The sequence below is a fragment of the Paramisgurnus dabryanus genome, chromosome 3 (assembly GCF_030506205.2).
Source record: "Paramisgurnus dabryanus chromosome 3, PD_genome_1.1, whole genome shotgun sequence".
Taxonomy (NCBI): domain Eukaryota; kingdom Metazoa; phylum Chordata; class Actinopteri; order Cypriniformes; family Cobitidae; genus Paramisgurnus; species Paramisgurnus dabryanus.
In genome coordinates, this window is record NC_133339.1 from 3,569,297 (window position 1) to 3,586,386 (window position 17,090).

Sequence of the window (17,090 nt, forward strand, 5' to 3'; positions counted from 1 at the left end):
GGAAATCGCCTCGCGGCTACGGCTTTTCTCAAGTAGGCTAGTGGAAGAGTTTTGTGCAGCATTTAGTGCAAATATGTTTTATCAGGTAATACATATTATTTATAACGAATAAATAATCATGAAAAAAGTTCAAAAGTCGGACTGTAAGCGAATAAAACTGGCGCATGGTTGCTATTCAAACCATTATTAAAACGGCTGTAATCTGTTACCACAATAGTTCCTGATCTGTTTAAAATTATTTCATTGGTATATGTCTGCTAAAGTGTTAAATAAAAATTAGTCTTAACCCGTTTCATTAATTTTTTCTATTTTTGATCTGAGCGCACAAGCAGAAAATCGGAAAACGAGTCGTTAGGCCTATTTGTTTTTTTTTTCATTTTAGTTTAGAGAATAAATAATAGAAAAACAAGTCGTTTTTCTTTGTTTTCTTTTTGGTTTCAATTTGAAAAAACGAATGAAGGAATGAAAGGAGCCATATTTGTAAACTGTTATTGTAAAATAAAAATAGTCTGATAAAAAAAACGGACTTCCAAAATAATCCGGCGGGCCAGAAAATATTGCTGGCGGGCCACTCTTGGCCCGCGGGCCGCCTGTTGCCGACCCCTGCACTATAGCTTTTAACTAAATGCTCACCACAGTTTTAAAATATGAGCAATTTAAAGTTAATAATGTTAAAGTGAAAATGCCCAGAAGATAACAACAGATAAGTATTGATTAGACAGAATCTTGTTTTTAATAAAGTTATTAATTTTATAGACTATTGAAGCCATAGTATGGCTAAATTGTATTTTTATTTATGCATACATTACATTAAACATATGCAATATGTAAAATGAACAGGTATAAATATATGCAAAAACCTACAGACAGGATAAATACCTGTTTATGGAATACTTTGTTATGGTTTCTGTTTGGTTTTCTGGTTTGGCCACTGTGTTGTTATTGCCGTTTGTGAAGCCTGGGCTATCTACAGAGATCGCGTTTTTTTACAGTTTGATCAGCGGACAGGCAGCAAGCAGATAGTGAGGAGATGTTTGCTGTATGTAACAAAAAATGTTTTATGGTCTAAAACGCGTCAATTCGCTTAGAGCACCTTTAAGTGCCAGTGTAGTCAGAATGCAAAAACAATGATGACATCACTGACATACTTATATAATGACGTAATCTAGCGACATTAAGCGTCTTTTCAAGGATGCTTTAGCTACATTCCACTGAAAATAGTTTGCAACACTACAGGATTATTGCCCAAAATTTACCCCAATTTTCCCTACCGAGAATCCGAGAGACAATCGGTTCCGATGTTTGGCTCAGATTATCGTGTAATGAGTGATATTAACAGATCAAATCTTATGCTATGTACACACCAAACGCATAGCATTGCTCGCTCTAGATTACTCGCGAGATTTAACTTTGTCTCATGCAAATTTTTCGCTTCAGTTGAATATTTTCAACTTGTGCAAAGGCGCGTTTGGGGCGAATAGCGTGTGTTTTTGGGGCAATCGCGCCATTCGCATAGCCCCGCATGAGGACGCGTCTGATCGCATCTTTGCATTGACTTTGTATGTAATCTACTTACATACAAACTCATATCTACTTACACTTTCCGATGTGCTTGCAAGCAAATCAGGGCCACCATAATCATATCAAACATGTTTGATATTTAGGATTTTCAACTGGGATGATCACATCATTACTTTTACAACAGCCAAAGAGAGAGGGAGTAGAATGACACACCTTTTAACGACTGCAAAACAAGTGCTGTATGGGTCACACTTGCAGATGTGCGTGTATCTTGCAGACTCTCCTTTCAGTGATCTCCAGTGACCATCTAACCTTCCAGCTACTGATGTGTGCTTTTCCAGTGTACTTTACATGGGTCATTAATTGCAGATTTAAACTTTTCCCAAAGGAAAAATTCATTCAAAGCCCTTTTCCAAATGCACATATTTGTGAGTTTACCTGAGCGTCTTTACTCTCAAATCTGCAGTAAATCTGTCCTAAGAACAGCTCTCTATGTAGTATTGAATATCAACATCAGCTCTTTAGAATAACCTACAAACTTTTTGATGAATTGTCTGTACAAAATGTTTTGTTTTGTATATAGTGGGTGTTTGTCAAGGCATTGCTAGGCTGTTGGGTGGTTGCTTGTTGGCCCAGATTACAAGATCAAGACAAGAATCGTATTCCTTAGAAAAGTAAAACCCTGGGACATTATTAATGTGCTCCAGGATGAGTTTAATGGTGATGGGTAGGGGTTTTCTTTATTCCCTATCCTCAAGTACGAGCAACATTTCATTACGAACATCACTGATAAGCAAGCAATAGGCAGGTGGATACATAGAGAGCATCTTGGGAACGCAGGTTGAGAACAAGGGCAGCCAAATGAAGGGGAAGAGCAATCACTCAACAGCCTGATTATATTAAAAGAGCAATTGTGATGAGTGCTGCTAAGAAGAAAAAGAGGGAGAGAAAGAATAAGAGCAGACATGGGAATGAGAATAGTTAAGAATCCCCCCTTGACTTTTTAACTATGAATGTGGAGTTAATCAAAATATTGTTCATAGATCTGGCAGAAACTACGCGCTGAATAAGCACTGCCAAGGGGTTCTGAACTTCTTAATGCGTTCTGTATTGTCGACAGCAGCAAGAATGTTAACCGAAATTGAGCGTCTATGGCCCTATCAAGCTCAACTCATGATTAAACTCATGAGAAACCTCATAAGGAACCAAGAGAACCATTCTCCTCTTTTCAGCCTGCTGAAACAGGTATACGAGACGACAGGCCGGCCTTAAATATCTGTGATGAACAAAGATTTCCTGTACACACCTCTGTTATTATGAAGAAGTCATCTCCAGGTTCTCCTTGAACGACAATCTTCTCTCCATCTTCAAACTGCACAGGCTCCAGGGCATCGGCCACCGTCAACCTCTCCCACTTATCAAGAGATTCTGCAAAAGATGAACGTTAAAGAGAGTCAAACATTTATTCACGAAGCTGGAGCAAAACTTCAATGCCAGGTCGTAATCTGAAATCGGTGATGCCAAAAGTAAATCCTCACAACTTAAGATCTACAACATACTGTGAGAAATAAATCCCCAAAGCCATTATTCAAGAGACCCGTCACATTCCAGAGGTTATTCCCACCTTCCAGCATCCATCAACAGGCGTACCACCCACAAACACGACCGCGCTAAAACGTGCCGGACTCCTGCGCCGCCCGCCTCATTCTACAGCTGTAAATAATAACGAAGGCCTCTGCAGGGACTCGATTGTTTATTCCGTCCGTCTATTTTCATTTCCCTTTATCCCTGTTTCCCATCATCTCATCACGTTAGAATGCAGGATGCAGAAATACAGTAGCAAGCGATCAGTCCTCATATTAACATGTTAATAGTTAAAGAGCGATGTGTGTGTGTGTGTGTGTGTATGTGTGCACGGCTTAAGCGTGTGTGTATGTGTGTGTGCGTGTTGGGGCCGGCCTGTCTGCATGCCCCAGACTAATGGTCACTTTATCAGGCTGGCTAAGACATCCTCACGCCTGGGCAGACGTCCACCTGCTTTAGTTGTAACACGAGCCGCTAGCTAGAAAACAAAAAAATCAACATGTGTCTATGTTAACACATTCCTCTGTCGGGATACTGTAGCGTAAAAATGTAACCGGGTCGGTTAATGCGAAAATCTGACTGTGTAGTATTTGTTTAAGGAAGACTTCATATTCTGTATAAAAGAAAAACTCTCAAAGCTACCAAAAGTATTGTATAGATATGTGAAAATATGAATATAAAGCATTTACATGAAATACTTTTTTCAGAGACCTAAGATTACAGAATAATTATAATGTTGTATATTTTGGGAGTCTGTTTGATGACAAAATGTCAAAATATAATAAAATATGCTTTATTTTATCATTTTGTAATTGTAAATTAAAGGGCACCTATTATGCCTCTTTTTACAAGATGTAATATAAGTCTCAGGTGTGCCTAAAATGTGTCTGTTAAGATTCAACTTAAAATACTCCACAGATAATTTAGCAAGTCCAAAATTTCCCTATTTGGGTGGGAGCATAAACACGCTGTTTTAATGCCTGTACCTTTAAATGCAAATGAGCTATAGCTCCTCACTGCCTTACCAACAAACAGTAAGCGCTTTCAGATCTAATAAATCTGATTAGTACAGTCTGAGACAATAGTATCTAGTGGACAGAGTACAAATCGCTGAGGGTGAAAACTATGGTAATGCAGGACTGTAAGTGGGCGGGGATTTATCAGTGTGACCTCACATTGATAAGAGAATCAGAATGGCATGTATAATGAGACTACTTTGGTTTAATAGGGATTAAAAAAACAAGGAGCAGGTGGATTTTTTTCATCGTAGGGTGGTTGTGTTCACACCGGGTGTGCCTCATAAGTCTTGAAAAGTGAAGCCTCTGGCTCTTTGATCGCCCCCTGGTGGCTGGCTGCAGTACAAGTCATAACCCCGCCCTCTCCATTCAAACAAATGGGACTCTGCTCTAAAAAAAAAAATTATTTACACTTCCAATAAAAGTTTCTGAAAGATAGTTTTAGTCCTTTTAAGTAGTTGTTACCACATTGATATATGTTCAAGTGTTCATTTTTGTGATAACTTTCATTTTAGCTAGTTATTTGATGCTATAGAAACGGGGCGTGTCGTTAAGATTGGCGTGGTTTAATTGGTCATGCGAGCGTTTGGGTGGAAGTTTGATACCGCGGCTCCGCCTCTGGTTCCACGGACGATTCCTTCTGCGCATGCCCTGGCTCCAAACTGACGTTTTTACGTAACATGGCGGCGACCGTGGACGGACATTTTTGGCTTCAATTCATTACAATGGAGGGAGGCGACATCACGTCGTCCATCTTTTTTTACAGTCTATGGTTCACACACTGCCAACACACATTATGTCCAAACACATGATAAAAGTAAATTTTGCATAATAGGTGCCCTTTAAGTATTAGGACAGTTTAATAATAAGTTTAGATGTCGATGTCTGGGTCATTAAAGACCCAAATATGTGACCAGGGACCACAAAACCAGTCATAAAGGTAAATTTTTTTACATTTATACATCATCTGGAACCAAAATTAATAAGTTTTTCATGAATGTATGGTTTGATAGGACAATATTTGGCAAAAATCTGGAATCTGAGGGTACAAAAATCGAAATATATTGAGAAAATCGCCTTTAAAGTTGTGCAAATGAAGTCCTTAGCAACACATATTATTAACTCATTCGCCGCCAGCCATTTTTTTGAAAAGTTGTCCGCCAGAATTTTTTTGTGATTTTTACAAAAGTTTTACACAATGCATTCCAGGAAAATTTTCTTTTAAAAATATTTAAATACAAATATATCAAATGAAAGAACAGAAAATGTATCAAATGAACAAAAATGTTTCATCCTATCTATATTTTTTCTCTGCTTATTAACTCTTAAATATGGATATTTTTCTTTAAAAAAAATTTTTTTTTGTAAAAAACTGAAATAATTGCATTTTATGATCAGAGATCAGATGCAGAACGATTATCAAAAAGTTTAAAATTAGTAAATAACATTTTGGTTTCAGTTTTTTCATAAATTGGGTAAGTTTTGTATTGCAGATTAACATAAAAATTCATTAGGAACACTTTTTTTATGCAAGTGTTTTCTCTAAATTGACACGATAACTCGTCAATGGCGGGGAAAGAGTTCATGATTAATCCATTTTTGATCAATTTACAGTAAATTTACAAAATATCTTCATAGAACATGATACTTCATCCTTAATATCCTAATGATTTTTGGCATAAAAGAAAAATCGATCATTTGACCCATACCTTTTTTGTTTGCTATTGCGACAAATATACATGTGGTACTTAAGACTGGTTTTTTGGTCCAGGATCACATATGTAATAAACAATCATGCATTTAAGGGGTTAAACAACATATTTTTGTATACACGTTCCCAATGTTGTATCTCAATGCAACGCAGTAAAAAAAAACTCCAGTGTCGATATATAACAAAACTATTGTATTTGATTAGTACAGAAGGGTGTTGATTTGAGCATATTCCTACCAGTATTCGTAACACTCCCACAAACATCGCAAAGCAACTCTTACCGATTTTGCTGCAATCGTAAAAATCTAAAACAAACAACAACATGCCCCCCTTAAAAGCCAGAAGAAGAGCAAAGAAAAGATGTTTGAAGAGCGAGAGAGGTGGGCGTTTGAAGACAGGCCGTGACAGGGCTCTGAAACAGAGAATACAGAGAGAAAGAAAAACAGAGGAAACCGAGAGGAGGAGTGTGTTTGTTCAGGCATTTAATAACCCCATTTAGAGGGACGAGTGACCTCAGGGTGCTGAAGGACGAGGGGTCACTGCCAAACTGACCATCTTAATGTTTCTCTCTCGCTCCTCTTTGTCTCTCTCACCAAACAAAGCTGCTGGAATGTAAGTGGGTTTGGAACGGGCAGTGCGTACCACAGTGGTGTTTGTCAATCAAGAGCTATTAGAAATAAAAGTTTTCGTAGGTTCTAAAGAGTTTGGTCCAACAAAACTTACCAAGTATGGACACTTTACTCAGAAACTCTTCATACATCTTCCTCTTCCTCAGCGTGCTTCCCTATAAAACACATTGAAGCAACAGTTAGAAGACACGTGGAGGATGGCTACAGATAGCAAAAGCTTTTGCCCTCTTATTAGACGTTCAGTACTTCAATACGAAACACTGTAATGAGAACAAACTTATGGATAATATACACTTCTAGATTAAATGAAATAGTGGTCTTTCTGCTTTGAATCAAAGTCTTTTTCAGTTTCCAATGCTAGGAACAAAACTCATAGAAACACATAAGCTGGTTGCCAAGACATTGCTATGTGGCTGCTAATCGTATTAGCAAGACCAAGATGAGACCGAGACCATAAAAAAATGGATGGAATTGTTGTTGGATATTGTGGGCCTTTGTGTTAATTTGTTGACGGATATATTTTTGGACAATCCCCAATTCATCTCTTACCAGCACAACCGAAAAAGTTAACAAAATACGTTTTCATCCAATCACATTAAGTATGATATCACGTAAATCAAGACCAGCAATTTGGTGCAATTCCCGCAGTTGTGGTCTTGACATCTTGAAATGAAATCCTGAGACCACTAAGTCTTAGACCAAGACAAGACCCGAGACCAAAGACAGTTGAGACCAAGACAAGATCAAGACAATCAAAAAATAATCTATCGATACCAAGGCCGGTCTCGAGTACTACAACATAACTACTGTAGATGGTGTCTAGGATGTTTTGGAGGGTTGCCAAGTTGTTGCTCTTTGACATGCTTTAACGTGAGTCTTTATGGTGATCAGGTTTCTAGATATAGCTTGGGTCCCTTCTTCAATGTACTTACTAACCTATGAACTTATGAAGGGTTAGTTCATCCAAAAATAAAAATAATGTCATTAATGACTCACCCTCATGTCGTTCCAAACTCATAAGACCTCCGTTCATCTCTTTGGAACACAGTTTAAGATGTTTAAGATTTAGTCCAAGAACTAGCTGACCCTCCTTTGAAAATGTATGTACGGTACACTGTCCATGTCCAGAAAGGTAATAAAAACATCATCAAAGTAGTCCATATGATATCAGTGGGTCAGTTAGAATGTGTTGAAGCATCGAAAAATTAATTTTGGTCCAAAAAGGACCAAAACTACGACTTTATTCAGCATTGTCTTCTCTTTTGTGTCTGTTGCGAATGCCCGTGCACAGTGACACTGCTGACATACCATGCTGCTGACGTGTTATCCTCAGACATGTTTGCGAAGATTTTTTTAAACTTACAGTATGCGTCTCCCTCAGACTGTAAACGAAGCTCGGGCGCAAAAAAAAAGTTGGGGCGCACCAGATAACATGTCAGCAGCGTTGTACGTCAGCAGCATCACTGCAGTCTCGTGCATGTGGTTCACAACAGACATGGAAGAGAAGACAATGCTAAATAAAATCTTAATTTTGCTATGTTAGGGCCAAAATGTATTTTCGATGCTTCAACAAATTCTAACTGACCCACTGATGTCACATGGACTACTTTGATGATGTTTTTATTACCTGTCTGGACATGGATAGTTTACCATACATACATTTTAAATGGAGGGTCAGAAAGCTCTCGGACTAAATCTAAAACATCTTAAACTGTGTTCCGAAGATGAACGGAGGTCTTACGAGTTTTAATGACATTATTTTCATTTTTGGGTGAACTATCCCTTTAACAACAAACACCTAAACAAAGCTGATAGACCTACTTAAATTATTACTGAAAACTTCATGGGCAATGAAAAAACAAACTTGAATTGGAAAACATTACATTAAACAACATGCAAATCTGAGACAACAGATTGTATCTGTAAGCTGGGCGGTGAAGACCATCTCTCTTACGAGGTCAGTGACCCCTCCACCCCTGGCGTTTAAGAAGATACAAAAACATCAGGACATCTAAGCTGTCCTTAAGTGAGGTATGACATCATGATCTACAGCGTTCCGGCAAGTGTTGGTCAGGCTTAATGGATTAGTTCAGCCACATTTCCCAAATAAACAGAATATATTTTCTGTAAAGACGGATTTAATGAAGCCTAAATAAGTCTGCGAAGAGATTTCTTTACTAGACACAAGAAAGAAACTTGATACCTTTAACTAATGCACTTCAGGTAAAGAAACTTCGGTTTCTGGTGCATATACTGTATGTGTGTGCGTGCGTGCTATTGTCTCTTCAAATAACTGAGAATTTTTTTTTTATAGCTTAGTGAAGTGTCTAACATGGAAATACAACAATACGTATATTAAACATTTGTGTAAGAAACATTATACAGGTTACTTATAATACAATATAATATAGCATGTGGTGATCTAATTTAAGCCATCCATATTTATAAGAAACTAAGAGTGTGTATTTTCCAAACAATTCAATGGAAAGACAATTTATTATTTATTACAAATCAAGATGTTTGTATCTTCTTCAAACATACAGAGGTTCTTTCAAACACAGAGATTATGACACAGACACACATAGGTCAATTTTGACAGAACATAATACATTTAATAAACAACTGTATGAATTACTGACGTCTTTATTGACTGCAGACACACACACACATACACAAAAACACACACACACACAAATCATTCAAAAGCTTAATGAAGATCAGCTCGGCATAGCTGAATTGTGACAGCATGTCTCTTGTTTCACTGAACTGTGTGTGTTTGCATAAGAGAAGACAACAGCAACAGAAAAGAAACCGAAAGAGGAGACAGACTTCTGAATTAAACTCTTGTGTTGAAAGCAGTTACTATGGAGGCTTGTGGAGCATTAGAAATATTCATTTACTCATTCCCACAACACACACACACACACAGCTGCAGATGAAGTACCCCATTTAGATAAAGCCGGATTCACACTGCAGATCTTGATGCCCAATTCCGATTTGTTGACTATATCTGATTTTTTTGGCGACCGGCTTACATCATTCTTTTAAAAGCAACCCGTATCTGATTTACTTGGTGAAACAACTCAAGGTAGACAAACTGACTGGTCCATAACAGTTTAAACCACAGAGAAAGTAAAATGTCACGATATGCAATGGACACTCTTGTATATTTAAATACAGGATTATACAGCTTTATTTTTGTAACAAGACATAAAACTTCAGCATTACTTCACTAAGTTGTCGTCCTCCATTGCAAAGCTAAGAAGAGTCATGTGCACCTGGGTGTCCACCTGATTTGACGTCATTTGCAAATGTCGCTTTTTCATTGACATACACACTAAAAATGGCTGGGTTATTTTTTACCCATAATGGTTAAACATTGGACAGAACACTGCTGGGACATTATGGGTCAAAAACAACCCATCCATTTTAAAGTGTATGACACGTCTTCACACGGGTATATCCGATCTGTCCGATTACATTGCGAATGCGAACGTATGTCTCTGATTCATATTCAATTTATTTCAACATATGAATGGGGCCTGATACCGGTCTGAGAATATCAGAATTTATGCGCTTTTCTGCTTACACGTTCATGGGCCATATTCGATCTGTGACACAAGAGAGAAAAAATCGGTAGTGAGTCACTTCAAAGTTGCACCTACGTATTTAGTTAAAGGATACCAAAGGATAAGGAGTTTCGTAATTTTTTTTAACCTGGAACAACATTGCATCTACACTAAACAGCGGAGAGCTTATAAAGAAAGATGAAAATGATGCCTTTTTTTAGATATTTCACTGATTTCAAACAAGTACCATAAAAGAAAAGTACAAGTATTGTAGTATAAAGAACTTTTTGTAGTCAAACGATAGGTTTGCACGAGGAAGAGAGCACATTTGACTGAATCACGACTTCAATTTCTGTCTTTTACTGACTGCTATTAATAGTCAATATGAAGAGTTTTGTTCCAAAACACAATAAATCCATTTTGACTAAAACGTGTTTTCTATACCAATGAAGTGACAAGATGAAAAATACTATTTTCTGTTACAAACTTTCACATAGCATCCTAATTATAAAAACTGAATATTTTTTCCACAAAATGCAATAAATCCATTACAAGATTTTTTTTTAAATGCTATAAATCTATTGAATCAATATATAAATGTGCATTCATCTTTGCCATGTTATATTCATTTAGTTAACTAGTGGCATACACTGAAAAATAAACATTAATGGCATTAATCAAAACACTTACTTTGTCATATTAATAACACTGTCATTGCTGCTGTCATCCTCGGGACGTCGTCGCTGAACTTTTTTGACAACAATCAGCTGTAAAATGTTTTGGTCCTGCTCAGTTTTTGTTGGCTTCGAGTAAAATAATGGTTTTCAGTAAAATAAAGTTTTTCATAAGATCCCCTGGGGTCAATGTGTTAGCATGACAGAAGCTTGACGCTGTAGTGTAACAAGACATACAACAACCATAATTTTTCGTCTCCAGAGTGCCTCTCGCTTAAATAAAACCACCACAGGTTTATCAATGCTATCAAAGTATTATTTTGTTTGTTTGTTGATCACGAAGTACAAAGTAGATGAGGAAAACTAGGATTCGGTGTAAATTCAACGCGGTGCCATTGTTGTTTACAGTGCGTGGAATGGTGCACTGTGATTTGTGGAGCGGATTTATTGCATTCTGCAGAAAAGGGGGAGTGTCGTTTATCGCGTTTTGGTAAAAAGGGAGAAAAGATGACAGAATAACACGGTGGATATTGGATTTTGCCTAAAATTAAGAATGTACTTTTTAAAACTGAACTGATACAATACTGATTTTTTAATGTCGTTTATCGTGTTTTAGAACATAACTCTTCATATATGATATGATAAAAATGTTCTTAAAAACCTCTTCATATGTTGCGTGTAATTTCAATGTTCCCCATTTCATCATAAACTATTTCTTTAAATTGCATATTATAATAGCAGTACATAGCAATACTATATAATTTGGATCAAAAATCACGAAAATCCGTATTCAATGCGAGTAGTATGTCCAATTCATAGTTTTCAAAAAACAGTAGTCAAAAAGTACCTGGATTACCTACTGTACTACTTTCAGCAAGATTTTGAAGTGTGCATTCTATGGACACTTTACTATCCCGAGTCGCCCAAAGAGAAAGAAGAATGAGACCTGTCATCATATTAAAAAATGTCTGAAAACGGTGACACAGCTCTATTCAAGTGTAAATACATATAGAAATCAGTTGATTGTTGTGCTCAAATTGCGCTTGTTTAAAGGAGCTCTAAGCGAATCTGTGTTATGTCACTTCTTGTTGACGTTCGATGCAGTGTTTCCCATGCATTGATTTATTTGTGGTGGCCCACCACAGAATCAACACTGGCCCCCACAAATAGAATTTTCATGATTCGCATTTACATTTTTATTTCACTATTTAAAACAGCTTAATTCGGCTTAAAATATAATTTGATATATAATACAGATCAAATGCAGATACAGATCAAAGAGTAGAAGTGAAACATATTTCAGGTGCCAACACTCGATCAAACGCAAACACGACATGATGACATCACATATATGCTAATTAGCGGGTGACGTCATCACCACCACAGTCTCCTCAAAATCCTGTGGGAAACACTGCGATGTGTTGTCAAACAAAACGGAGCATAGCTAAATCCACTTTTAGGCTGAAATAAAGCCTGTTTTCATTTACATTACAATGCCTAGGGTGTGGGTGGGTTGTAAAAATAGATACAGTTGTGTGGGGCGGGCTAGGGCAGGCCAAATCATTTCATAAAAGCGGGGCATCACTAGTCCACACTCCACAGTATGCGAACGCACGGATAGTATTAAAAAACACATGACATCATGAAATGTGCACACACTGATTGTTGAAGAATGTATGGCATCATAAAGAAATGCGCGGGCTATCAGGAAAAGACTGCAGATTCAAATTCCAAGCAGATTCCAATGACAACATCCCTTACACTTGATACTCACAAAACAATAAGTTTGGTACTAACGTTAAACCAAATGTTAAAGAAAAAACACTGAATTGTACGGAGCTGTGCTAGTGTAACAAAACTATGTGGGTTATCTGTTGGTTAAAGTCATAATTCCTAACACTCCAAACCCAACCCAAAGTGTCGCAAGGCAACTTCGAAATATTTCAACATCCGCAAATATGCACCTCAATGCAGAGAGCGCCACTCAATTTTATTTGCCTAACTCTGTACAAGCACACACACTTTTAGTGTGACAGTTTACAGATACATATGGGCATGTGTAGATGTCACAGTGTATACTTTGTAATTTAAGCGTGTAAGTGTGTTTATACCATGAGGATCCGTCGATAGCTGTCTCTGTCTATACCCCATAACTTCAGGTCAGTCTTTGCTTTAACAGTGGCAGCTCTGGGTGTCCCATAGATCAGAGCCAACTCTCCGAAACTGCCCCCCTCTCCGATGCTGGTCACCCATTCTCCGTTTACATACACCTGGGGAGACAAAAAGAACTGCTGTTGTGTTTTTACCAGCAAGAGATCATGTAGGTATAGATGTGATTTGAACTGTAAATTGGGATGACAATCTTTAAGGATTGCTGGATCTCTTTTTTCATATAACTGACAGTCGAGGGCATTCATGTGAATGCAGGTGCTCTGATAACACACTGCTCAAGGCGTCTATCTTCCCAACCTGCTTAGATATTCTAGGGTGTCTTAAGTGGAATAAGATAACACATCCACCCTGAGATACTTTGGCATGACCATGAGAAGTTAGTGAAGAAAACCAGAAACATCTCAGTAAATCTTTTTAACAACCACACACAAAGAGCTCATTTTGCACTCGGGGTACTTCGGTTACGCCTGTTGATATACAAACCACTTGTAGATTTTATGAAAGCAGATAAAAAAATGTTAACGCAATGGACTGAAATAAATCATCCTATGTCCTGCTCGGGTCAGGCTGTTCGCCAGCCATCTGAAGGCACATTCCTCGGGTATCTCTGCTGTGGCCACTGGAGCAGGTTTGGGTCACGGCCTCATCAGAGAGAAAAAAAACGCAGAAGCTGCCAGAGGGCTGAAGGAATGAGCAGGTGAGGCGATCTGGATTTTCGTTTCAATAAACCTTCTGTCCTTAAGTTGGCTATTTTACAGGTTTACATTTGAACCGAATGTCAGCAGGCATCTGTGAAAACCTGCTGATAGTTGCAGATGCTAATTTTGGTTTGTCCCTTGGAGTGCATATTCTCTAAAGGTGCGAGTGGCCGCTTGAATTGCTCTGGGTAGATGCCAGGAGGTTCCTATGGATTTGTTAAAGTTTTCTGAATGGTTGCCAGGAGGATGCTATGGGATAGTTAAGGTGTCCTGATCGGTTGCCAGGTGATTGCTGTGGGAATGTTAGATTGCTGGATGGTTGCCAGGAGGATGCTATGGGATGGTTAAGGTGTCCTGATCGGTTGCCAGGTGGGTGCTGTGGGAATGTTAGATTGCTGGATGGTTGCCAGAAGGATGCTATGGGACTGTTAAAGGGATACTCCAGCCAAATTTCAAAATTACCCCATAATTTACTCAATCTCAAGCAATTTGGGATACATATGTCCATCTTCTTTCAGACGAACACATTTGGGGTCCTTGCTATTCCAAGCTTTATAATGCTGGAAAACAGCGATCAGGGAACAACTTCTGACTTTAAAACCCAAGAAAGTGCATTCATCCTTCACAGAGGTAATCCACACGTCTCCAATGGGTTAATAAAGGTCTTCTGATGCGAAAGATATCCAGATTTCAAACTTTATAAACTGTAATAATAAGCTTCCAGTAACGCCTCCATCTTGGACTCACTCTTGCTATGGGAATTTTAAGGTGTTCCCAATGGTTGCTAGTGGTTACTTACTGGCACAAATTAAAAAAACAAGGGCTCTCTCCGAAATAGCCCTCCTTCATTATTCCACTCATATAGCTCACTTGAAGGAGTGAATGAAAACCGAGACATTTCAGACACCATAAGAAATTGATGTTTCCTCAAATAGTGCACCATTAAAGGGATAGTTCAGCCAAAAACGATATTAAACCCATGATTTACTCACCCCCAAGCTGTCCGAGTTGCATATGTCCATCGTTTTTCAGACAAACACATTTTCGGATATTTTAGAAAATGTTTTAGATCTTTCAGTTGATTAAATGTAATGTTACGGGGTCCACCCATAGTCCACGACCTTCAAGTCCAAAAAAGTGCGTCCATCCTTCACAAGTTAAATCCAAACGGCTCCAGGATGATAAACAAAGGTCTTCTGAGGGTAATCCGCGCGGTGTTGTTGTAGAAATATCCATATTTAAAACTTTATTAACGTAAATAAATACCTTCCGGTAGCGCCGCCATCTTAGTCGCGTCCGCATTCAGGCTGAGAGCTTACGCAGCCTACGGAGGTTACTCTGCTGCTGCTCTGTGCCCCCGCCCTCCGAATTTGTCATACGTCACTAAGAAAAGTGTGTACACTACGCCAATACTCTCTCCTGAATACGGACGCGACTAAGATGGCGGCGCTACCGTAAGGTATTTATTTTCGTTAATAAAGTTTTAAATATGGATATTTCAACAACAACACCGCGCGGATTACCATCAGAAGACCTTTGTTTATCATCCTGGAGCCGTTTGGATTTAATTTGTGAAGGATGGACGCACTTTTTTTGGACTTGAAGGTCGTGGACTATGGGTGGACCCCGTAGCATTACATTTAATCAACTGAAAGATCTAAAACATTTTCTAAAATATCAGAACGATGGACATATGCAACTCGGACAGCTTGGGGTGAGTAAATCATGGGTTTAATATCGTTTTTGGCCGAACTATCCCTTTAAAGGGTATAGTGTACTTTTTCGGACACATCCAAAGTGCTTATAATATTCTGATCCTAAATTTGGGTTTGGGCCCTTCTTTAATGTAAGCTATAGGATTTATTGCTTATTTTTGTCTCCCAAATCCTTAAAATCATCAAGCTGAATGGCCTGTTTAGGTAAGAAATAACTGGTGGCAGGGCGTTGAATAATTAGAAAATAATGCACACCCAAGATGGGAATGTGGCAAGATGTGAAGGGGCGTCTTAGGGTCAGTTTCCTGGACAGGGCTTTTCTAGTCCCAGACTAAAATGCATGTTTGAGGGGCCTTATTTTAAAAGTATCTTGTACTGACGTATCTTAAAGGCAGGGTGCATGACTTTTGAAAAACTAAGGGAGTAGGGCCGAGTACCAAAACACACTTGTAGGCAATCATCAGTAAGGGGCGTGTCTACTAACCAACATCGTTACCTGGGTTGCGTATGTGTGGGGCGGGTCTATCAAAAGAAGGTCCAGATTCTATTAGGGTAGGGAGGCGTGTTTGTTTAGGTGATTACAAATGTCAACATTGCCTTTCAGAGATCATGCACCCCGCCTTTAATATATATCAGTGCAATTGTTTTGTCTCAAGATGCACACCAGTATTGTTTTTTGTAAAGAATTTTTGTAAAACTACTTAAATAGCCTAATTTAACTATAAGGCCTAGTCCTGGATAAATCAAAACCCTGGCCGGGAAACGTTTTAAATATTGATATTTTTCTTACTCTGTGGATAACTTCTGTGAATGATGGATGGACTTTTTGGCTTCAAATCAGAAGCACCATTTGCTACCATTATGAAGCTTGGAACAGCCAGGACATTTTCTAATTTTGGGGTGAACTCTCCCTTTAACTTTGAAGGATAGTGGATACATTATAGATCCACAGACCTTAAGTTTCTTTAACCGACTGTGTTTGCAGTATAATAGTGCACAGGCAGTAATGAATCCCAAATGTAAGCCTGCACCCAAATAGTGCGCAATAAGACGTTCTCCAGCATCATAGCAGATTTATTCCTTTTTCTAATTAGAGACATTACAGTCACATTTAAGGAACATCTTGACATTCCAGTGTGTTTTTGTGTGCAGTCACTTGGGAGATTTATAAATTCAGGCTAGCTCGATAACAATATCATAAAACCATCTAAATGTCTGTGAATATGTATTTTGCGTCCGTACGACTAGCTGACCGAGACAAGAGGTCTTCTCAGGTACTCCGGTCTTAGCACGCTGGCCTTGAACCAAGAGCTTGATACTCTGCAATCTGATGTGGCATTGACCCAGCGCTGACTCAACACGCCCTCAGCGCTCATCCAGACCACAGGAGAAACATTAGCACTGATATATCAGTTCATAGACCACTCATGCAAAAACAACATACTGTATATACAGTAGTGTTGCCTGTGTGACTCATTTTTATGAGCATCCACACAGACGTTTGAGGGTGGAAGAATTCAGGCAGGTGGGTGAAATGACCCAGTTGATCCAGCCATACTGAATAATATGACTGTCTATGTCAATGTAATGAAATTCTTTATCACACATACAGTGTTTGCTGTCTGTGCATCCAGGAATAATTTAGACCAGGGGTGGGGAACCCTGGTACTGGAGGGCCACTGTCCTGCAGAGTTTAGTTCCAACCCTAATTAAACACACCTGAAAAATCTAATTAAAGTCTTCAGGATTACTTGGAAATTAAATTCAGGTGTGTTTGATTAGGGTTGGAACTAAACTCTGC

General features: G+C 38.5%; 1 protein-coding gene across 1 annotated transcript in view; it reads right to left on the reverse strand.

Moving 5' to 3' along the window:
- prkar1b (protein kinase, cAMP-dependent, regulatory, type I, beta) overlaps positions 1 to 17,090 on the reverse strand; it is an 80,365-nt gene that overhangs the window by 16,843 nt on the left and 46,432 nt on the right. Inside the window, exons 7-9 of the mRNA XM_065253008.2 lie at positions 12,816 to 12,974; positions 6,556 to 6,616; positions 2,828 to 2,949 (exon numbers count right to left, since the gene is read on the reverse strand). Coding sequence (XP_065109080.1) covers positions 2,828 to 2,949; positions 6,556 to 6,616; positions 12,816 to 12,974 — 342 coding nt within the window. The remainder of the gene's footprint in view (positions 1 to 2,827; positions 2,950 to 6,555; positions 6,617 to 12,815; positions 12,975 to 17,090) is intronic.